Below are 20,006 nucleotides of genomic sequence, written 5' to 3' on the forward strand. Positions count from 1 at the left end.
TATTAATACAGATTATCAACTGCAAAATAAAGGTTGAGGTGGGGGAGTGTTTATCTTTCATTTTCTGTGTGATAAGTGCTTAATAAATGTTTGTTTAATTGAATTTGTTTAATAGAATACAGTAGGTACTTGACACAAGTATATTCTCACTTTGAAAAGCCCTCAGGAAAAAAAATTCTTTGGATTTGAGTTAAAAGGATATGCTATAGGTGAATAAAAGCCCAGGTGCATTTAAGTATATAGTCTTGCAAAATGGTTTTAATTATCAATTCATATGAAGATTTGTACTGGTAGAATAGAAGTCATCTAGTTTCTGAGATCTTTATGGTTTCTTTACAACATCTCTACTCTAGACTCAGCTTTCTTCCTGTCTAATGCTTACCTCCTTCCATTTACTCGAATCTTTGGTAATTAGAAAATACCATGCTAATACATTCCACTTACCATGCTTCAAGGGTGGGGACCTGACTGATCAATCCCAATATCTGTCTGCCTATGACATGAGAAATGGAAAACAAATCAGATGTACCTGAGCAAGATCTTATCCCTTTCTATAAAAATCCTGGTCTTCACCTTCATAATTGAGCTACCCTGACATAGAAGATAGAGATCCATTCACCAAACTAAGAAGAGTCACATATATGAACTGAATTGCCAGGTCCTGAGGATGGGTTCTCACAGGTTCTCCTTGACTCCTTTCCTTCTCTTGCTATGACCTGAGGAATGTTGTTTCTGACATCTGATGATAACCTCTTGAAAAATTAAATCCAGCATTAGCTTTGCCCCAAATCCTTCATTCTTGTCTGTATTCCGACATATTACGGTCCTTAGATTTTGCAAGTTCAGCCTTCTGCCTTCCCTTGTAAGAGCTAAAGTGCATCTGTGATAAAGACCTATTGCTTTTGGCATTGCTTTGTTTCTAAGCTCCAAATTTGCTGCAACAGACTAGGATACTTCAAGTTGAAGTAGCCCTCCTTCTTTAGGGTTGATTATGACTTTAAATAACAAAGATCTGTCTGACCTCACACCAAAATATGAATGTGGAGCTAATTTTCTTTACAATCCACATGTGAGTAGAATAGTCTGTTTGGATTATGGAAAATAGATCAGTCTTCCAAAATGTTCTTTAGACTGCCCCCACAATTATGTCTAAACTCCAACAAATAAATCTGAAATAGATGTCCCAACTTAGAAAGAAAAGTGAGTTTTCTAGCCTGGTGACCAAAATTACCACAATTAATTTTCTTACTTTTGCACCTTGTTTATCCCACAAAAACTTGAGAGATTGAAAGACACACAGAGCTGTTTTTGCAAAATTTATTAATTAAACATTGCTCAAAACCTTGTAGCCCCTGAACCAAAAGCACAAATGTGATAAAAAAAAAAAAGAATGGGAGAAGTATAACTGGGCTTGAGTGAATCAATGAACTTGAAGTCAAGTGGAGGGAATCTGCTGAAAGGTCAGTTCTTAGAGTCCCTATAAAATATGAATCTCAAAGTTAGGACTTGGAAATGAGGAATAAGACAAGGAATGGGAAATGAAAGTCCAAGCTATAGATATTCTCCTACACTTTCTGAGAAATATTTGTGCTTTGATTTTACTTTATCATCTCCATGTTGTCTCTCTAACTAGATTGCAAATTTCATAAAGGCTGGGACTTTGTCCTATTGTCTTTAATCAAACCTAGTGCCTAATACAGGGCTGTAGATAAAGTGGGAATCAGTCCATGCTGTTGATTAACATCTCAAGGGAATAAAATTGGCATATGAATCCCTTTCTTCCCTCCTCCATTAGAATAATAGGATTTTTAAAGTTAGAAAAGACCTTAGAGGAAATCTAGTCTGTAAAGCTTTCATTTTACAGATGTGGACCTGAAGGCCCAAGAGAGGAAATAATTTACCCAAGTTAACACAGTGATTTAGTTAGCAGAAATAGGACTAGAATCAATGTGTTCTGACTAGAATCTGTCTAGCACTTTTGATGGGGTTTTTTTGTTTGTTTTTTTTACCCCAACTATACCACATTGCTTCTATAAATAACTTAATCATATGAGTTTAGAGGAGGGGAACCTTAGAAATAATTCTACCTGTATGATCCTGGGCAAGTCACTTCACCTTTGTTTACCTCAGTTTCCTCAACTGTAAAATGGGGATAATAATAGCACCTACCTCCCAAGGCTGTTGTTAAGATCAAATAAGATAATATTTGTAAAGTGATTAGCACAGTGTCTAGCAAATAGTAAGTGCTATATAAATGTTAGTTACTGTTATTATTATTACTTGTCCAAGGTCACACAACAGTTGATATCAGGATTAGAGCTCAGGTCTGCATATTATAAGTCTTAATGTCTTTCTAAACTATTACTGTTGCACTGTAATAGCCAAATTATTAATAAAAGTTTATGAGCTTGTGTCATCCTTTGTATTCATGAAATAAATATAAATCTATGTGATCTGTTCTATAGCAAAATAGTACACCCAAACTAATCATGTCAAATTCTGACCAGTAACCTGATGAAATTTTAATGCTCCCCATTCTCCAGCAATGTTAGACAGAAATGCAAAAATAGCAATATGCTCACTCACTTTATGACTCCGTTGGGGCATCTCTCTAAAGAGGGGTATAAAAAGATTTAAGTTAATCCAATGAGTCTGAAAATGGAGTGGAGTAGGTACAGGGATTTGAGGGGCTCATTTTTTTTCAAGAAAAAAATGATTTTCAATTCAAGGAGCATCATCAGGAAGTAATTAAAAAGAGAAGGTAAAAAATTAATTAAGCTTAATTTCATTTTTAATGTCAAGGGGGAAATTTGGACTGAAGAAAAATTAAAGGGTTACCTTTTTCCCTGAAGTAAGAAATATCCTGTTTTTGCAAACCACGAGACATGATTTTATTCTCAAACTTCTTTTTAAATACTCTGGATATATATTTGTTTCTTCCTGAAACCAAGAAGATAGACAAATGAATGAGTTGGCTGGGAATCTGTGAGGCTTTATCATTCTCTGTGGTTGGCTCATTGCCTTAGAGAAGGTTGCCCCATGACTTCTATTTATAGATTCCTAGGAATTAAGAGCTAGAAGAAAGATTAGAAATTATCTAGTTCAATGCCAGTTACTCCTTCCATATTCACCATTTACAGAAGAGAAAATTGACCCCTCAGAGAAGTAAAATGATTTATTCAAGGTTGCATGGGCATTAAGTAAGAGTTTGGGTATTTTAGACTATATTTTCTAACTCCAAATCCAGTGACTTCCAGAGAGTAGAGAAAGTTAGTAATATTCAATTGATGACATGACAGTTATCTTAGATAAGTATCAATGAGATTGAATAATTCCTTAGGATGAGTGAAGTTCATAAATGTACCACATGGTATCAGCCATGAGTTATATTATATTTTCTATTTGTGTTCATGCCCTATGTAAAAGAATAAAGACCATGCTCACTGAATATAGTGAGGTTATTAGGCAGACAAAAGATTTCATAGGAACAAATGTAGGCTAAAGGTTTTAAAGAGGAAAACCACATTACACAGAAATAGCATTTGAGGTAAGAGTAGGAATTTAGGGTTCTTACCAAAAGACATTATCTAGTAATAATTGGCCTCAAATTATAGTATTAGAGGGTCTGCCTTTTATGACTTTCATAAAAAAGAAAACATTTAGATTATTAAGAAGTGATACATAGAAATAAATGAAGAGAGCAGCAAGTATTGCTTTTGAGGTTGACAAAACACTTACCAAATAGTTCCCATATCCCATTCTTCCCAATTTGACAATACACAATTAAGAAGTTTGTATAGTCAGTATCTTCCATGAGAAAGTAGTTATCTTCAAGATCTGTGAAAGGAAAGTGGTGGCAATGTGAAGCTTCTCCTTCCTATTCAAGGCAAGAGACATGACTATGTGTCCTTCAGTCTTTTGCACACAGTAGATGATTAAGACATGTTTGTTGAATGAATATTAATGTCCTAGCCAAGAGCATAAGCATCAATCACTTTGCTTTAATAATAATATCAGAAGCATGCCCTCACATGAACTCTAAGGAATCACCTTTCACCCATCTTGTGTTGAAATCGCTCAAGAGAGTGTGATTTTTCTTGTCTTTTTTCTTCATTTCCTCTACTCATGTGGCCTATACTTGGACAGTAACAGAAAGGAATGGCAAGCTGATATCAAATTGAAAATTGAGTTCCCATATTTGAATTGACCCTTGCATTTAGCTTTTAAAAGGAGACAGACCCACTAAGGAGAGACAGGAACAGACACTCACATCATACCCATACAGGTGAGGAAGCGCTCGGTAAAGAACCAGGGTCCATGTGACTTCTATAAGTAACAACTTACACTTAACAGTTGGTTCCACATGGAGATGAAGGAAAAATGGAACCTCCATTAGAGAAACTGTGAGACTATTCAGTTTCACTCACACCTTAAGAGAGGACCCCAGTCAACATTATCTTCATGAGTCCAAAGAAAAGGAATACTATTCATTAAGGTCATCCCAGACCTATCCCTTCTCTGCTATACTTCCCTTAACTGAATGTCCCTTTGAGAATGGTTTCATGAGAACAGGAACTCTATCTTATACTGCTTTGTATTTCATGCAATTTCTAGTACAGGTCTAGACACATAGTAATTTAATGGATGCTTACTGCATCAATGCATGTACGCATTTATGAAAAAAATGAACGAATGAATGCTCAACTTGTTATCAAGGATTCTCTTGTGTATGCACGGATGATACCATGTTCTTCGCATTTTCTCCAACTAGTCATTCCCATTAAGGGTATAGAAAGAGCCTAGCTACATGCCTGCTGTGCCCAGGTATGCTAACCTAGCTGTCATTGCAAAGTATCTAAACAGATGATTCATGGTAATCTCTGCTATCATCAATATAAAGAAGCTTGCTTCATAGAGGTCATTATGGGCACTTAATGTCCAGATCATAGTAAAGTAGAAAAAGCACTGGACTGGTAGCCAAGAAACACAGATGTGAGTTCCAGCTTTTATATCAACTTCAAATCACCTGACCTCTCTGGATCATACTTTCCACCTGAGGAAAAGTAAGAGTAAAGTAAAATAGTTGGACTTATTGGTCTGTGGCAATCTTTCTAGCTATAAATGATATCAAAATTTTATTGGCTTGATTTTCCTTTGTGTATATCCAAGGCCCCCAATAAGACCAACTCTTGACATTGCTCTACAATCTTTCTAATTTTCAACATCAATTTTAAAATATTTTTGAATAATTAAAAAATTGCATGATATATGCTTCTGCAATATATACCAGAAACAGTTCCCTACATCTTTTTCAGCCTGTGAAGGTAGGCAGGATATGAATCTGCTTCCTCAAATAAGGGAGCAGCAAGAGCAAGGAATCCAAGGTGGGGGTGGTGAAAGGCCATTTTTTCATATGATTCATTCCTTAGTATAATAGGACTCTAGTCTTGTCCTGTTTCAACACATACAGACTCCAGGATTGGAAAAAATCCAAATCTTTAGCCATGGCTACTTAATACTCCAAAAGGAAGCTGATCATTTTGAAGGATACCTCTAGAAACATGAGTTCAGGAAAACAAGAATCAGCCTGTAAGTCTGATAGTTTGTAAACAGTTGAACAAATTGTGGCATGTCAGTGAAGGACCATGGCACTTAGGAATGAAAGGGACCTTAGAAAACAGCTAGTCTAACCCCCTCATTTGACAAATGAAGAAACTAAGGCCCAGATAGATGTATTTGCTTAAGAAATACAGGTAATAAGTAGTAAAACTAGGATGTGAACTCCAGTCTTTTAATGAAATACTGTCCTTTAAAAAGACAAATATGCAGAATGCAAAAAAAAAAAAAATGGAAGGACTTATAAGAAATGATGCAAAGTAATCTGAGACAGAAAAATTATACATATACTGAGTATATAAATATAATTACTATAGTTTTCTAAAGAAAATGATAGTAACAGTATCTGGTAAATAAACATTAAGAAGATATTAGGGGACCAGTTAGGTGGCGCAGTGGATAGAGCACTGGCCCTGAAGTCAGGAGGACCTGAGTTCAAATCCGGCCTCAGACCAAACACTTGACATTTACTAGCAGTGTGACCACAGGCAAGGCACTTAACCCCAACTGCCTAAGCAAAAAAAAAACAAAAAACAAAAAGAAAAAAAGAAGAAGATATTAGAAAGGAACAGAGATACAAATAAAATGTTATTATTTTGTTGGGTTTTCCTTTTAGCTAACTCTTTATAGTTTGGAGTTGATAGACCATGCATGATTTGATTCTTTATTTTGTCTATTTATTTAAATAGTTAAAAAGTTTATAACTGACTCTGTGTGTGTGTGTGTGTGTGTGTGTGTAAAAGTAAAATGAGCTTATATTATTGCTATTATAATCATGTAAGGCAGGAGCCATTCAGCATATTTGATTTTTTTTTATTCCATGGTGAAAAACAACAATATACCTAAATGATACTTACCATTAACTTTGTATTGGCAAGGGATCTTGGTTTCAGTGAGTGTGATATTAGCTTGTTCACATATATTATTCCAACTGGAAAATAAAATTAATATTTTTTTTGTGTTTTGGTCCATGAACTTTAAGTGATTCATATGTATTATAGCCTATTCAATAAAATTACAATTCACATCTTACCAATGAGCTCCTAATTGCCAAATCTGATAGCCTTTTCTCAATGCTCATTCTTTTTTATTTCTCTGCAGCATTTGACTTTATTAAACACTTTCTCCTGATTTCCTTCTCTTCTCTGGATTTTTCTAACCCTGCTATTTATTGGTCGTCCTTCAATGTTTCCAATCACTCCTTCTCAGTCTGTTTAGCTGAACCTGTCACACGTGCTAATCATGAGTCTGTGCTAGGTCATCTTCTCTTCTCTCTCTATCTTCTTTCCATTGCTAACTTCATCAGCTCTCATGGGTTTAATGATCATCTCTGTGAAGATCACTTAGAGATCTATATATTCAGCTTTCCTGAAGTCTTAAATCCTGGATCATAGACAGCATAATATAATGCGTAATCATGGACATCTAGAACTGAACGTCCAATAAACCTCTCAAATTCAACATTTCCAAAAAGAACTCAATTGGTTTTTTTTCTCTGAACCTCTTCCAAACTTCCCTATTAATATCAAGCATTACTTGAGTCACTTAGATTAACAACTTGTGTCATCCTTGAGCCTTCACTCTGATTCATCCACCTATCCAAATATTTATCAAATGTCATTGTTTCTATCTCCATAATATCCTTTTCACCACTTACATAGTCTCTGCCCTACTTCCGGCCCTCCACACTTCTTACCTGTACCATTGTAATAGCCTCCTACTCTACATCTCTGCCTTCAGTCTCCCTCCAACTAATCCATAAGCAGCAACATGAATTCATTTTTTATAACTTTCCTTGAAAATGATCAGCTTCTCTCCTTTGGAAGAGAAGAGTAACAGAAAGAAGTCTTAGGTAACTAGAGTGTATACAGATGGCTCTAGAAGCTTGAGATAGGTCCAGCATTCAGTGACTTAGAATCCCTTTGCCTTAATAGGAAAGAATGGCATATGGCAAAGGCAGATGCAGTAGGACTTGACGGTGTGGTTTTGAGGAGTGGGATGTGATATCCCTTAGGATTAGTCTTATTTTGTATTGGCTCACCTAATGTTTAACTAAGTTGTTATTCTTTATAACCATTCAATTTTCCAATATCCAAGCCCAATGTTCCTTATCCTATCAGTTTCCAAGACTTGATTCTCCCTCTGCAACATCCCTTCCCTTCTATCCACTCACACAACCACCATCTGATTTCAAACATTTATCACTTCTCCTAATCTAATGCAATACCCTATTGATTGGGTTACCTGTCTCTAGCCTTTACCCTCTCTAATACATACTCCACGCAGCTGCCAAAGTAAAATTCTTAAAGCACGGGTTTGGCCATGTCACTGTCATATTCAAGAAGCTTCAGTGGCTCTCTATTGCCTGTAATATAAACTAAAAACACCACTGCTTGACATTTAAAGCCTTTCACGATCTGCAACTAGTCTACCTTTCTAGACTTATTACAAATTATTCTCCTTTGTTAATTCTACAGATTATCTAAACTAGTTTACTTGAGGGTGCCTTCTACAGAATAGTTCCATTCCCCAGCTCTTTTCCTTCTTCCAGTTTGTCACTCATGTTCGGAATACACTCCCTTCCTCCTCTCCACCTTTACAAATCTCTAATTTCCTTCACAACTTAATTCAAGTGCCACTTCCTAGATGAAGTCTTTCCTCATTGTCCTACTCCCCAGGTGTTAGTGCCTCACCCTCCTCAACTACTTGATATTTACCTTGAATTTATTTTGTCCATTTTGTATGTACTTACATGTATACATGTTCACTTCATGAAAATGTAAACATCTTGAGGTCAGGCCTTAATCATTGAGTCTTTAAATCCAATCACTTTGCATAGTACTTGGCATGAAGTAGGCACTTAATAAAAGTTTGTTGACTGATTGTTGACCATGAAGGCTTACCTCCCATTAAATAATTTCTTTAATTTAAAAAAAATCCAACAGTTCTCAATTCAAAGTAATCCATAAGACAATAAAAAGTAGACCACAAGAAAATGACTGATTGATTGATAGCTATCTGTGCTTCAGTGTGGCATTGTGAAAGAGTTTTGAACTTAAAAAGTTGGGGGATCAGAAAATCTTATTTCTGCTACTTATTGTCTTAATAATCTTCCCAAACTGATTTAACCTCTATGGGCCTCAAGTTTTTATTTTGAAAATGAGTAGGTAGGATTATATAATCTTTAAGGTCTCTCTCAAGTCTAAATGCTGTTAAAATTAGTAAATAATTAGTTCAAAGATGGAACAATAACACATGATTCTGTTAAAATGTACAAATTACTCACTTGGTGTAAGTAATTGCCTTAATCTCTCCATTCTTTTTGGCTTGGAAGGAGTCAATTTGAAACCTTCTTGGTCCACTTGGAGTTGTCTCTTCTCGTTTGTTAGATACCACTGCAATGGAGAACCACTTCCCATTGATCTAAAGAGAGACATGAAGGACACATCAGCGAGATGATATTAAAAAGTTGTCCATCTCCTTTAACACTGGTTGTCATTCTGATACAGGCATAGAGACAGGCATTTATTTGTCTATAATAATTATTTAAATTGTCTTTCAATTTTTTAAAGACAAAATTCCAAGAATGGATAAAGCAGGTGCCAAAACATTCTAGGAGTCAATAAGGAAAAAGACTGGCTTGGCAGGAAGGCAAAGACCTAACTTTGCCTATGGCCAGCAATGACCAAGAATGATCTGTAGTAGCAGCTAAGGGTTGGGTCACCAGATCCATAGAATATGAGAGCCATCAGTTGATAAAGGCTGATGTCATGGATACACCAACTACTTCACCTGCCTACCAACTTCTCAGTAATACAGCCACTTTCTGCAGTGAAGTAAAGGAAGGAGAATGAATTTGAAGGAACGGAAGACAGAAAGGTGAAAGAAATGGAGAAAAGAGAAACAGAAAGTGTACCAGAAAGAAAGGGTAAGGATACAATTACCATAGTCTTCTATTCCATACTTAAACCCTCCATCTCACAAATGAACACCAACAGAGCTTGGCGTGATGGTACCTGTTCAGGTTTGAACTCAGAGCTTAAACGGGGCCAATTATTAGGGGTAACTGCATTGACCACACACAGGCCAATGGTCAGAAGTAGAAGTTTCATCCGTGTAAGAAAAATTTCTTCTTCTCTGATGGGGAGTAGATAGGGGCGTTAATATGAATGAAGAAAGACGCTGACCAGGTCAGGTTCCTTTATATAATAGCCTCATAGGGCTGGCTTACTCAGAGGACTTGGCAGTGCATCTATCCCTTCCCCCAAATCCATTTCCCCACTTCTCCTGCATGTGCACACATACACACACACACACACACACACACACTGACTCAACATTTCCCAGCTATTACTTAATTCTGCCAAGTGATAGACTATTCTCCTTAGAACTTTGTGCTCATGTAGGGATTTTTTTTAAAAATTATCATGCGTACCATCATTTCAATAAAAGACATTATCTTTGGCACTCAGTGATGTTATATAAGAGCAAGAATAAATTTTAGAACTGTTGGTCTTATCTGTTGACTGGGCTGTTAGATCAGATTAAACACTTAATGTTTCTTATCTAAGTACAAAATGCTCAACTTAAAATGACTAAACATGAGGAGGAGAATGAGAAATCAGTGCCCATATTTGCTTTTACTGTACCATGAAGTAGAAATTAACTCAGGTAGCAACAAATGAGTCCTTTTGGGGGGCTATAGTCTCCCTGTAATATATACCATGACCACTACCTCCAGAGTCCTCTGTCTCCAGAGTCTATGGTAGACATTGTATCTTTGTATAACTTTCTAAACATCAGAAGCAACTAAGGAAACACTTCTTCAATGAGTACCCTTAAAATAGAACATTATTATTTTGCATATACTATTATGATGTGTGCATGTGTTGTGTTTCTGCATGCAACCTACACATATGATTACTGTATATAATTGTATTATATATCACAACATATGGCATGAGACTTGTATTCTGATTGTTTGGACCTCATCCCATGCTTCAACTGCCATCTCACCCTAGAATCTCCTTCAGTACTTAGGGCTTCCTCATACTTGAATATCCCTCTGCCATACTGTCCCCCTTCTTTTATTGATGAGTTCCTTTCATTGCCCCTATTTAAGGAGACACCCAGGCCAGCCAATCTTTATTGCTCTCTAAGCTGTGCTTCTGACTTTCTGGACCTCAACATCATGGCCTAGCTGCAGTCTCATTCTGGAATCCTGCCCAGTGCCTATGACCTTCTCACCCTGGAACATCCATTAGCCCCTGTAGCCTTCTTATATTAGAAAATCCCTCTGCTATGTCAGGCCCTTTCTTCCATTTGTAAGTTCTTCCTGAGGCCTCTCTTTTTGGAAGGAGCACAGGCAGGCCAATTTTCATTTTCCTCTTATCTTTGCTTCAGAATTTCTGGACTTTGATACCATGCCCCCATGAAAGAACTTTTTTTTTTTGGTTAGGCAATAGGGTTAAGTGACTTGCCCAGGGTCACACAGCTAGTAAGTGTTATGTGTCTGAGGCCAGATTTGAACTCAGGTCCTCCTGAATTCAGGCACAGTGCTCTAGCCACTGTGCCACCTAGCTGCCCCTGAAAGAACTTTTAACACCTTCCCCCAACCATGAAGGCTTACCTCCCATTAAATAATTTCTTTAATTTAAAAAAAATCCAACAGTTCTCAATTCAAAGTAATCCATAAGACAATAAAAAGTAGTCCACAAGAAAATAAAAGCAGGTAAAACTCAGGCATCATGGAAATTAATAGTAATTAGCAAGGACATTCCCTAGGGTCTTGAGAGCTTTGCTGGCACCAGGGACAGAACTCTGTTGCATTGCTTATATTTACATGTGGATTGCAAGCCTGGGTCTTAGTCCAGAGCAAGGAGGAATACTAGCACACCAGAGCTTTTGGCCCCAGGGCAGCTGAGACTTTGGTCACAGTTCCAGAGTGGAAAAGAGTACTTGTGGTAGCTCACAGACCAGAGCACAGGCCAGAAGAGTAGTAAATGCAGCTCTCCCTAGATCATACCACCTTTGAAGAACCAAAAATTGATAGGTCCCCAGAATTACTTCTGAAATAGCTGCATGAAAAACCTGAAGCTTGAGACAGTGCCCCCTCCAGAAGGAGAACCCCACTTTAGCATAGAATTAGCAGTCAAGAAATAGTCTGGAGAATGAGAAAATAAAAGAAAAACATCTTAACTATTCAAAAGTGACAGAGAAGATTAAAACACAAACTCAAAAGAAGGCAATAAAGTCAAAACTGCTACATTCAAAGTCTCCAAGAAAAAAATGAATTGGTCTCAGGCCAGGGAAGAACTTAAAAAGGATTTTTACAATCAAGTAAGAGAGGTAGAAGAAAAAAATTGAGAAGAAAAATAAGAGGGATGCAAGAAAATCATGAAAAAAGAGTCATCAGCTTGGTAAAGGAAGCATAAAAGAACACTGAAGAAAAAATATACCTTAAAAAACAGAATAGGCTAAATGGTAAAAGAGGTATAAAAATCCAATGAAGAGAAAATTGGCTTGAAATGCAGAATTGGCCAAATGGAAAAAGAAATATGCAAAAATCTACTGAAGAGAAGAACTCCTTAAAAAGCAGAGCTGGCCAAATGGGAAAAGAGGTACAAAACTTCACTGAAGAAAATAACTCCTTAAAAAGTGAAATTGGCCAAATGGACAAGGAGATAAAAAAGCTCACCAGAGATAGTAATTCCTTAAAAATTAGAATTGGGGAAGTGGAAGGTAATGACTTTATGAGACATCAAGAAAACAAAATCAAAAGAATGAAAAAATAGAAAAAAATGTGAAATACTGAAAAAACAACTGACCTGGAAAATAGATCCAGGAGAGATAATTTAAGAATTATTAGACTATGGGAAAGCCATGATTAAAAAAAAAAAACTTAGACATCATCTTTCAAGAAATTATCAAGGAAAACTGCTCTGATATTCTAGAACCAGAAAGCAAAATAGAAATTGAAAGAATCTGCTGATCACCTCCTGAAAAATATTTCAAATTTTTATAACCAAATTCCAGAGCTCTCAAGTCAAGGAAAAAAATTTTCATACAGTCAAAAAGAAATAATTCAAATATCATGAAGTCGCAGTCAGGATCACATAAGATATAGCATTTTCTACAATAAAGGATCAGAGGGCCTGGAATATGATATTCCAGAGGGCAAAAGAACTAGGATTACAACCAAGAAACCCAGCAAAACTGAGTATAATCTTTGGGTGAGTGCAGAATGAGCATTCAATAAATAAAAAATTTTCAAGGATTCCTGATAAAAAAGAGCTGAATAGAAATTTGACTTTTAAATACAAATTCAAGAGAAAAATAAAAAGGTAAACAGGAAAGAAAAATCATAAGGATTTCAGTAAGATTAAACTGTTTACATTTCTACATGGCAAAATGATACATGAAACTCCTAAAATTTTTCTCATTACTAGAGCAGTTAGAAGGAGTATACATAGACAGTGGGCACAGGTGTGAGTTGAATATATTAGGATAATTATCTAAAAAATAAAATTAAGAGGTGAAAAAGAGGAATGCACTGGGAGAAGGGGAAAGGAGATGTAGAAAGGAGTAAATTATCTCACATAACAGAGGTGAGAAAGAGCTTTTACAATAGAAGGAAAAATGTGGGAGGTGGAGAAGAGTGAATGAACCTTATTCTCATCAGAACTAGTCAAAGAGGGAATAATATACACTCAATATGGTATAGAAATCTATCTTACCATACAGTAAATAGGAGAGGAAGGGGACAAGAGAAAGGGGTACTGATAGAAGGAAGAGTGGAATGGGGGAGTTAAAAGTCAGAAGCAAAACTTTTTTTTCCAATTTTTTAACATTTATTTAAAGTTTTGAGGTGCAAATTCTATCCCTACCTATCTATGTCTCCTCCACCCTCTCTGAGAAAGTAAACAGATATAGGTTACATATGTATAATCATGTAAAATATTTCCAAATTTGTCATTTTGCACAAAAAGACTAGAATAAAAGAAAAAAAATGAAAGAAAATGAAAAAAACAGTATGTTTCATCTGTATTCAATCAATATAAGTTCTTTCTCTAGAGGTAGATAGTATGCTTCATTATTAATCCTTTGGGATTATATTGGATCATTGTATTGCTGAAAATAGTTAAGTCATTCATAGTCCTCCATCAAGCAATATTACTGTTACTGTGTACAACATTCTTCTGGTCTATTCATTTCATTATGGTGTAAGTCTTCCCAGGTTTTTCGAAAATCATCTTGCTTGTCATTTCTTATGGCACAATAATATTCCATTACAATTATATACTGCAGCTTATTTAGCCATTCCCCAATTCATTGGCAACCCTTTAATTTCCAGTTCTTAGCTACCACAAAAATAGTTGCTATAAATTTTTTGTACAAATAGGTCCTTTTCTCTTTTTTGTTTCTTTCTTTTTTTTTATTTTTAGGCAATTGGGGTTAAGTGACTTGTCCAGGGTCACACAGCTAGTAAGTGTCAAGTGTTTGGTCTGAGGCTGGATTTGAACTCAGGCCCTCCTGTCTTCAGGGCCAGTGCTCTATCCACTGCACCACCTAGCTGCCCCCTTTTCTCTTTTTTGGATGTCTTTCAAATATAGACCTAGCAGTATTGCAGGATCAAAGGGTATGCACAGTTTTATAGCCCTTTGGGCATAGTTCTAAATTGTTCTTTAGAATGATTGGATCCACCAACAGTGTATTAATGTCTTAGTTTTCCCACATCCCCTCCAACATCCAACATTTTCCTTTTTTGTCATATTAATCACTCTGTTAGGTGTGAAGTGGTACCTCACAGTTGTTTTAATTTGCATTCAGTTCTCTATATATTTGAGAAATGAGGCCTTTATCAGAGGAACTTGTTGCAAAATTTTCCCCCAGTTTTCTGCTTTCCTTATAATTTTGGTTGTCTTGTTTTTGTTTGTGCAAAAACTTTTTAATTTTATATAATCAATCTAGCAATACCTTCTTTTTTTTTTACTAAATTCTTCCCTTATCTATAAATTTGTCAGATAAACTATTCCATGTTCTCTTAATTTGCTCAAGGTATCACCCTTTATGTGTAAATCATGTACCCATTTTGACCCATTTGTATACAGTGTGAGATGTTGATCTGTACATAGTTACTGCCATATTGAAGCAAAACACTTTTGAGAATGGACAGGGTGGAATGAAAGAGAGAGTAGGATAAACAGGAGGGAAATAGGATTGAGGACAATATAGGTAGTAATCATAACTGTGAAAAAAAATTTAGACCAATTTTCTCTGATAAAGACCTCATTTCTCAAATATATAGAGAACTGAGTCAAATTTTTAGAAATAAGAACCCATTCCTGGTTCTGATCCTGACCTTCCAGAATTAAAACTATGTTTCCTTCATATACCCCACACATTTTATCTCTGGTTTATGTGTTATCTTTCCCTACAAAAATGTAAGCTCCTTGAAGACAGGGACTGTCTTTCCTTTTGCTTGTATTTGTAAGTCTAAAACTTAGCACATTGCCCAGAATACAGAATAAAATAAAAGCTTATATTTTCCCTTTAAAAAGATTTTGACATGCTAGAACATTGAGCCCTATCTAATTGAATTAAATAAATAGGAATAAATTAAAGTCTTACATATGTGGCTTTAAAAAAAATCAACTTCACAAATACAAGATGGGGAAGGCATTGTTAGCAGTTCATTTGATAAAGATCTAGAGTTGCCAAGAATAGTGTCATATACCTGTAATCCCAGATACCAGGGAGGCTGAGATTGTTGGACCTCTTGGCTTGGGAATTTCAAGCTACTAGGTGCTAAGCTGATTAGGTATCTGCGCTAAGGATTTAATGATCACCAGAGTACCTAAGAAGAAGCAAAACAGCCCAGGTCAGAAATGGAGCAAGTCAAAGTTCCCCTGCTAATGACTAGTTGAATCAGGACCATAACTAACCCCTGCACTTTAAGCTTCAATAAGAGAGGGAGATTCAATTTCTCTTTAAAATATATATATACATTATATATATATATTATAAATCTAGGGATTTTAACTGCACTGCAAGCTCAAAATGAGTAATGAATGTAATGTGCCAACCAAAAAACTAATATGACCTTGTGCAATAGCTTACAGGAATAAAGTGAAAATAGAATCCATTGAATCCAGGTCAGAATACAACAGTAACATCATGTTCAAGTTTAGAAGGTAGTTTAAATAGGTGCTGTACAGCAAGGGAGTATCCAAAGAAGGGCAGCCAGAATGGTGAATGATGTGGAGTCTATATTATACTTGTATCATTTGAAGGTACTGAGAATGTTTAGCTAAAGAAGAGAACTCTCAGGGAAGAAATGAAAACTATGCTTAAGTATTTGAAAGACTGTCATATGGAAAGTGAATCAGACATGTTCTGTTTGACTCCATAGGGCAAAACCAAGAGAAATGGGTAGATGTTGTGAATTTAGGCTAGATGTCAGGAAAGAACTTCCTAATGAATTTCCAAAAGTGGAAGAGACTTCCTAAAGAAGAAGTAGATTCCCCTTTATTAGGGGTCATCAAGGAGAGGCTGGATAACTAATTGGTTTTTTTCTTTTTTCTTTTTCTTTTTTACTTTTTTATTAATTTATTTTGATTTATCAACAATCAATTTCATATGCTTTTGAGTTTAAAATTTTTCTCCCCCTTCCTCCCCACCACCCTCCCCAAGACAGCACACAATCTGATATAGGCTATTCTTATTAAACATATTTGATACCTAATTGTTAAGTATATAATATTAGTGGTTTCAATTTTTGTACAGCATGGATTGCCTCATTTTTCCAATTCTCAAATTCTGTGATTTTTATGATCTTCAAGCTGTGGTCTTAATGTTGTTGTTCAGTTGTTTAGGTCATGTGTGATTCTTTAAGTATGTGACCCCATTTGGGGTTTTCTTGGCAAAGGGTAGTCTGCCATTTCCTTCTCCAGCTCATTTTATAGATGAGGAACTGAAGCAGACAGGGTTAAGTGATTTGCCCAAAGTCATGCAGCTAGTAAGTGTCTGAGGCCAAATTTGAACTCAGGAAGATGAGTCCTCCTGACTTCAGGTCAGATACTCTATCCACTGTGCCACTTAACTGCTCCAGTTCTGACATTATTACACAGTAAAGGATTCCTCTTCACTAAATGAGACACAGTAGTATCCATGTATCTCCTGTCAATGAGAGCTGAAATTGCTCTTTTCCTAGAACCCTTCTGTTCTTACAACTCTTTCTTTTATGTCCCTAGTGTCTTAAGCAGATCTGTACTCTTTCACATGAATAAAAATAGGTCTACAATAAATCCTACTGTTTTTAGCATCTCTAGCTAGTTTCCTTCTAAGAAAAACTATGTCCCAAAATAAATGTAGCCAAATGTAACACAAATACAATTTTAATAATTACTAAATGGATAATTTATCAATTCCAAAATAAGTACAAAAGAAGAATTTTTGAAAATCACTGGAGAAAGAGATAAAATTGAAGACCAAAAAACTATTGAACTGATAAAGAAAGCATAATTGGCTCTTTAAAAAGCCCACAGAATCAATAAATAATCATTTCATTTGAAGAAAAGGCAGAAAGGAAAGTAGAATTCACCAACTTAAAAATAAGCATGGGAGACAGCAAGAAAATAGAGAAAATTAACAGAGTTTACTATACCCAATTACATACCAGCAAGCCAAGAATTGTAAGGAAATGGCTAAATGCCTACCAAAATATGAAATACACAAATGAACAAAATAAGAAATTGAAATTGTAAAATGTAAACAGTCCCTTCTCAAAAAGGGAACTCAAGTGAATCACAAATGAACTTCTAAAGGGAAAAAGCTTTAAAGGTGAATTCTATCAAACATTTAAAGAGCAATTAATCCCTATTACTACCTAAATAGAGCTCAAAAATAAAAGTTAACAGCTAAAATTCCTTTTATGAGATGAATTTTCAATATACTTAAATATCAGACTAAGGAGTTTGTGTTTTATTATATAAGCAATTACCCTGTAATATACCTATCTGTATAAATGTTATGTTCCTCCAGAGGAATGTAAGGCCCTGAGGGCAGAGACCAGATGTCCCTTTGCCTAGCACTGTGTCTTGCTCATAATGGGTACTTAACAGATCTTTGTTCAATGGATTGAATAGGGAACCATGGAAAGTTTCTGAGTAGTGGATTAACATGCTCAAGTCTATGCATCAGGAAAATGAATGTGACAATATTATGAAGGTAGGATTGAAAAGAGGAGAAATTGGAGATATAGAGACCAGTCAAGAGGCTGGTCACACACCAGCTTCCTAATTAAAAAACATATATGCAATGAAAAGAGCCCAAAGTAGGCCAGGGGTCATGTGAGTAAAGAGAAGACAATGGATATATAAGATATATTGGTAAAGTTGACAGTACTTGACAACTGGACATCTGAGGGTGAAGAAGACAGAAAAGTGAAAAAATAATTCTTAGATTTCAAGTATTGGTCACCAGTAGGCTAGTGGTGCCATCAAAGGACATAAGGAGTTTAAATGAAAGCAAATTTTTAAGAAGATTGATCAGTTCATTTGGGGATATATTGAAGAGTGAATGTGGGAGAAACCACAAAAAAAAAATAGTAAACAAAGGAGGGAAAAGTCTTAAAAGCCAAATGAAAGTGTCATACTATATGATTTCAAGATTCCCTTCCAGTACTTGCAAACTGATTCTATAATTCTATATAAAGGTGAAATCACAGATATTATCATTGCAGTTTGATGGCTGAGGAATCAAAGGTCAAGAAAGGTGAGAGCACCTGCCCACAATCACATAGCTATTTATTGAAGAACCTTGAAAGTAACCTGGTTTTCCTAATTCCTAATCTAATGTTCATTCCATGATTACAATTTGGGAAGGTAAATTCCTCAGAAGGTATTTTGAGGCTGGTAAAATGAGCTTCTGGGCCATCTTATTATAAATTTTAGATAGATAGATAGATAGATAGATAGATAGATAGATAGATAGATAGATAGATAGATAGATGGATGGATGGATGGATGGATGGATAGATAGAGTTAGAGATAGAATAAATTTCCCTTTTATTGGTAATGTCAAAAAGAGCTTCAATAAAGCTAAAACAAGATGTTTACCATTGTGAAAATAAGTTTTTTCAATTACATTAGGTCACTAACAAAGTATATCTTTGATATCTGTACTTGACTTTTCACTTGCTGGTCTATGATTGCTGACTAGAGGCAAAAGAGGTAATAGATAGCTGAGTGAAATAGAAATCTATGAAGACTCTGTCCCTCTCCTTGGTCTCTGTACAGAAGCAGTGAAAAAAAGTCAAAAGGAGAACTCAAGGAATCTTGGACAAGTGATAAATAAGGCAAAACCCAATGATGTTTATACACAAATCCTATGGTGGGATTGGGGAATTATTAAGGTCACTACACAGGGTGGGACTTAGTGAGAATTCTTGCAATTTCAATATAAGTTCATGTTTGATACATCATAAATAGTTTCAGGGCTTGATGAAGGAATGAAGGAAAATGAGAGAAACTGAATGTGATAGATATAAGATGAAAAGAGAAGTGGAGTAACTGAGGAAGAGGAAAAGCTGGTGCTCTTCATTGACTTGCATTTATCATCAGTGATTGTTTCAATTAAATGTTTAGATGGTGGGTATCAGTATGAGGGAGGGAGAGGGAATTCCTTCAAATGTGAATTAAACTTTCTTGCAAATCTAGTCTAGAAGTGCATAAAAAAGCCCATTCCCTACAAATGAAAGTCAGTCTATATATACTTGACAAATATTTTTGAAGAAACAGCTGGTTGGTACAGGGAATAGAGTTCTAGACTTGGAGTCTACAAAACCTTAGTTTAAATAATACTGCTTCAGATACTTAACTAGTTGTATGGTCCTCGGCCAGTCACTTAACCTCTGTCAACCTCAGTTTCCTTATCTATTAAAATGGGGTTATTAGTGGCTATTATGGAAACTCTTTGAAGTACTACACATGTATAACTTATACTGAATTGCTTGTCTTCTCAATGATGGGACGGGGGACAGGGAGGGAGGGAGGGAGAGAATTTGGAACTTAAAGTTTTAAAAATGAATGTTAAAAGTTGTTTTTACATGTAACTGGGGAAAAATAAAATACTAAACAAATTTAAACAAAAAATGGGAATGTTAAGATCATCTACCTCCTTTAGAACCAAATGAAATAACTTTTTAAAGTGTTTTGCAAACCTTAAGAGACTACATAATTGCTAATTGTTGTTGTTGTTGTATGAATGGATGGATGGATATTTCACAATCAAGTGTATCCCTTGGGCCCATTCTCTATAAGGTCTAAGGAATTTCTCTCTTGACACCTCTGCCTCCAAGGTGAGTTTGAGGTATCCCAGAAGAGTTCTGG

General features: G+C 35.6%; 1 protein-coding gene across 1 annotated transcript; it reads right to left on the reverse strand.

The window, feature by feature from the left end:
• Positions 1-1,436: 1,436 nt before the first annotated feature.
• Positions 1,437-9,746, reverse strand: LOC114042415 (trichosurin-like). The gene is made up of 7 exons (XM_027861104.1): positions 9,633-9,746; positions 8,903-9,039; positions 6,474-6,547; positions 3,739-3,837; positions 2,839-2,940; positions 2,587-2,611; positions 1,437-1,477 (listed from the first exon to the last, which is right to left on the reverse strand). Exons 1-7 carry the CDS (start codon positions 9,726-9,728, stop codon positions 1,462-1,464), a joined length of 549 nt encoding a protein of 182 aa, XP_027716905.1. The 5' UTR covers positions 9,729-9,746; the 3' UTR covers positions 1,437-1,461.
• Between the last annotated feature and the right edge of the window lie 10,260 nt (positions 9,747-20,006).

Source organism: Vombatus ursinus, unplaced genomic scaffold, assembly GCF_900497805.2.
Source record: "Vombatus ursinus unplaced genomic scaffold, bare-nosed wombat genome assembly UNPS02014448.1, whole genome shotgun sequence".
In the NCBI taxonomy this organism is placed as follows: domain Eukaryota; kingdom Metazoa; phylum Chordata; class Mammalia; order Diprotodontia; family Vombatidae; genus Vombatus; species Vombatus ursinus.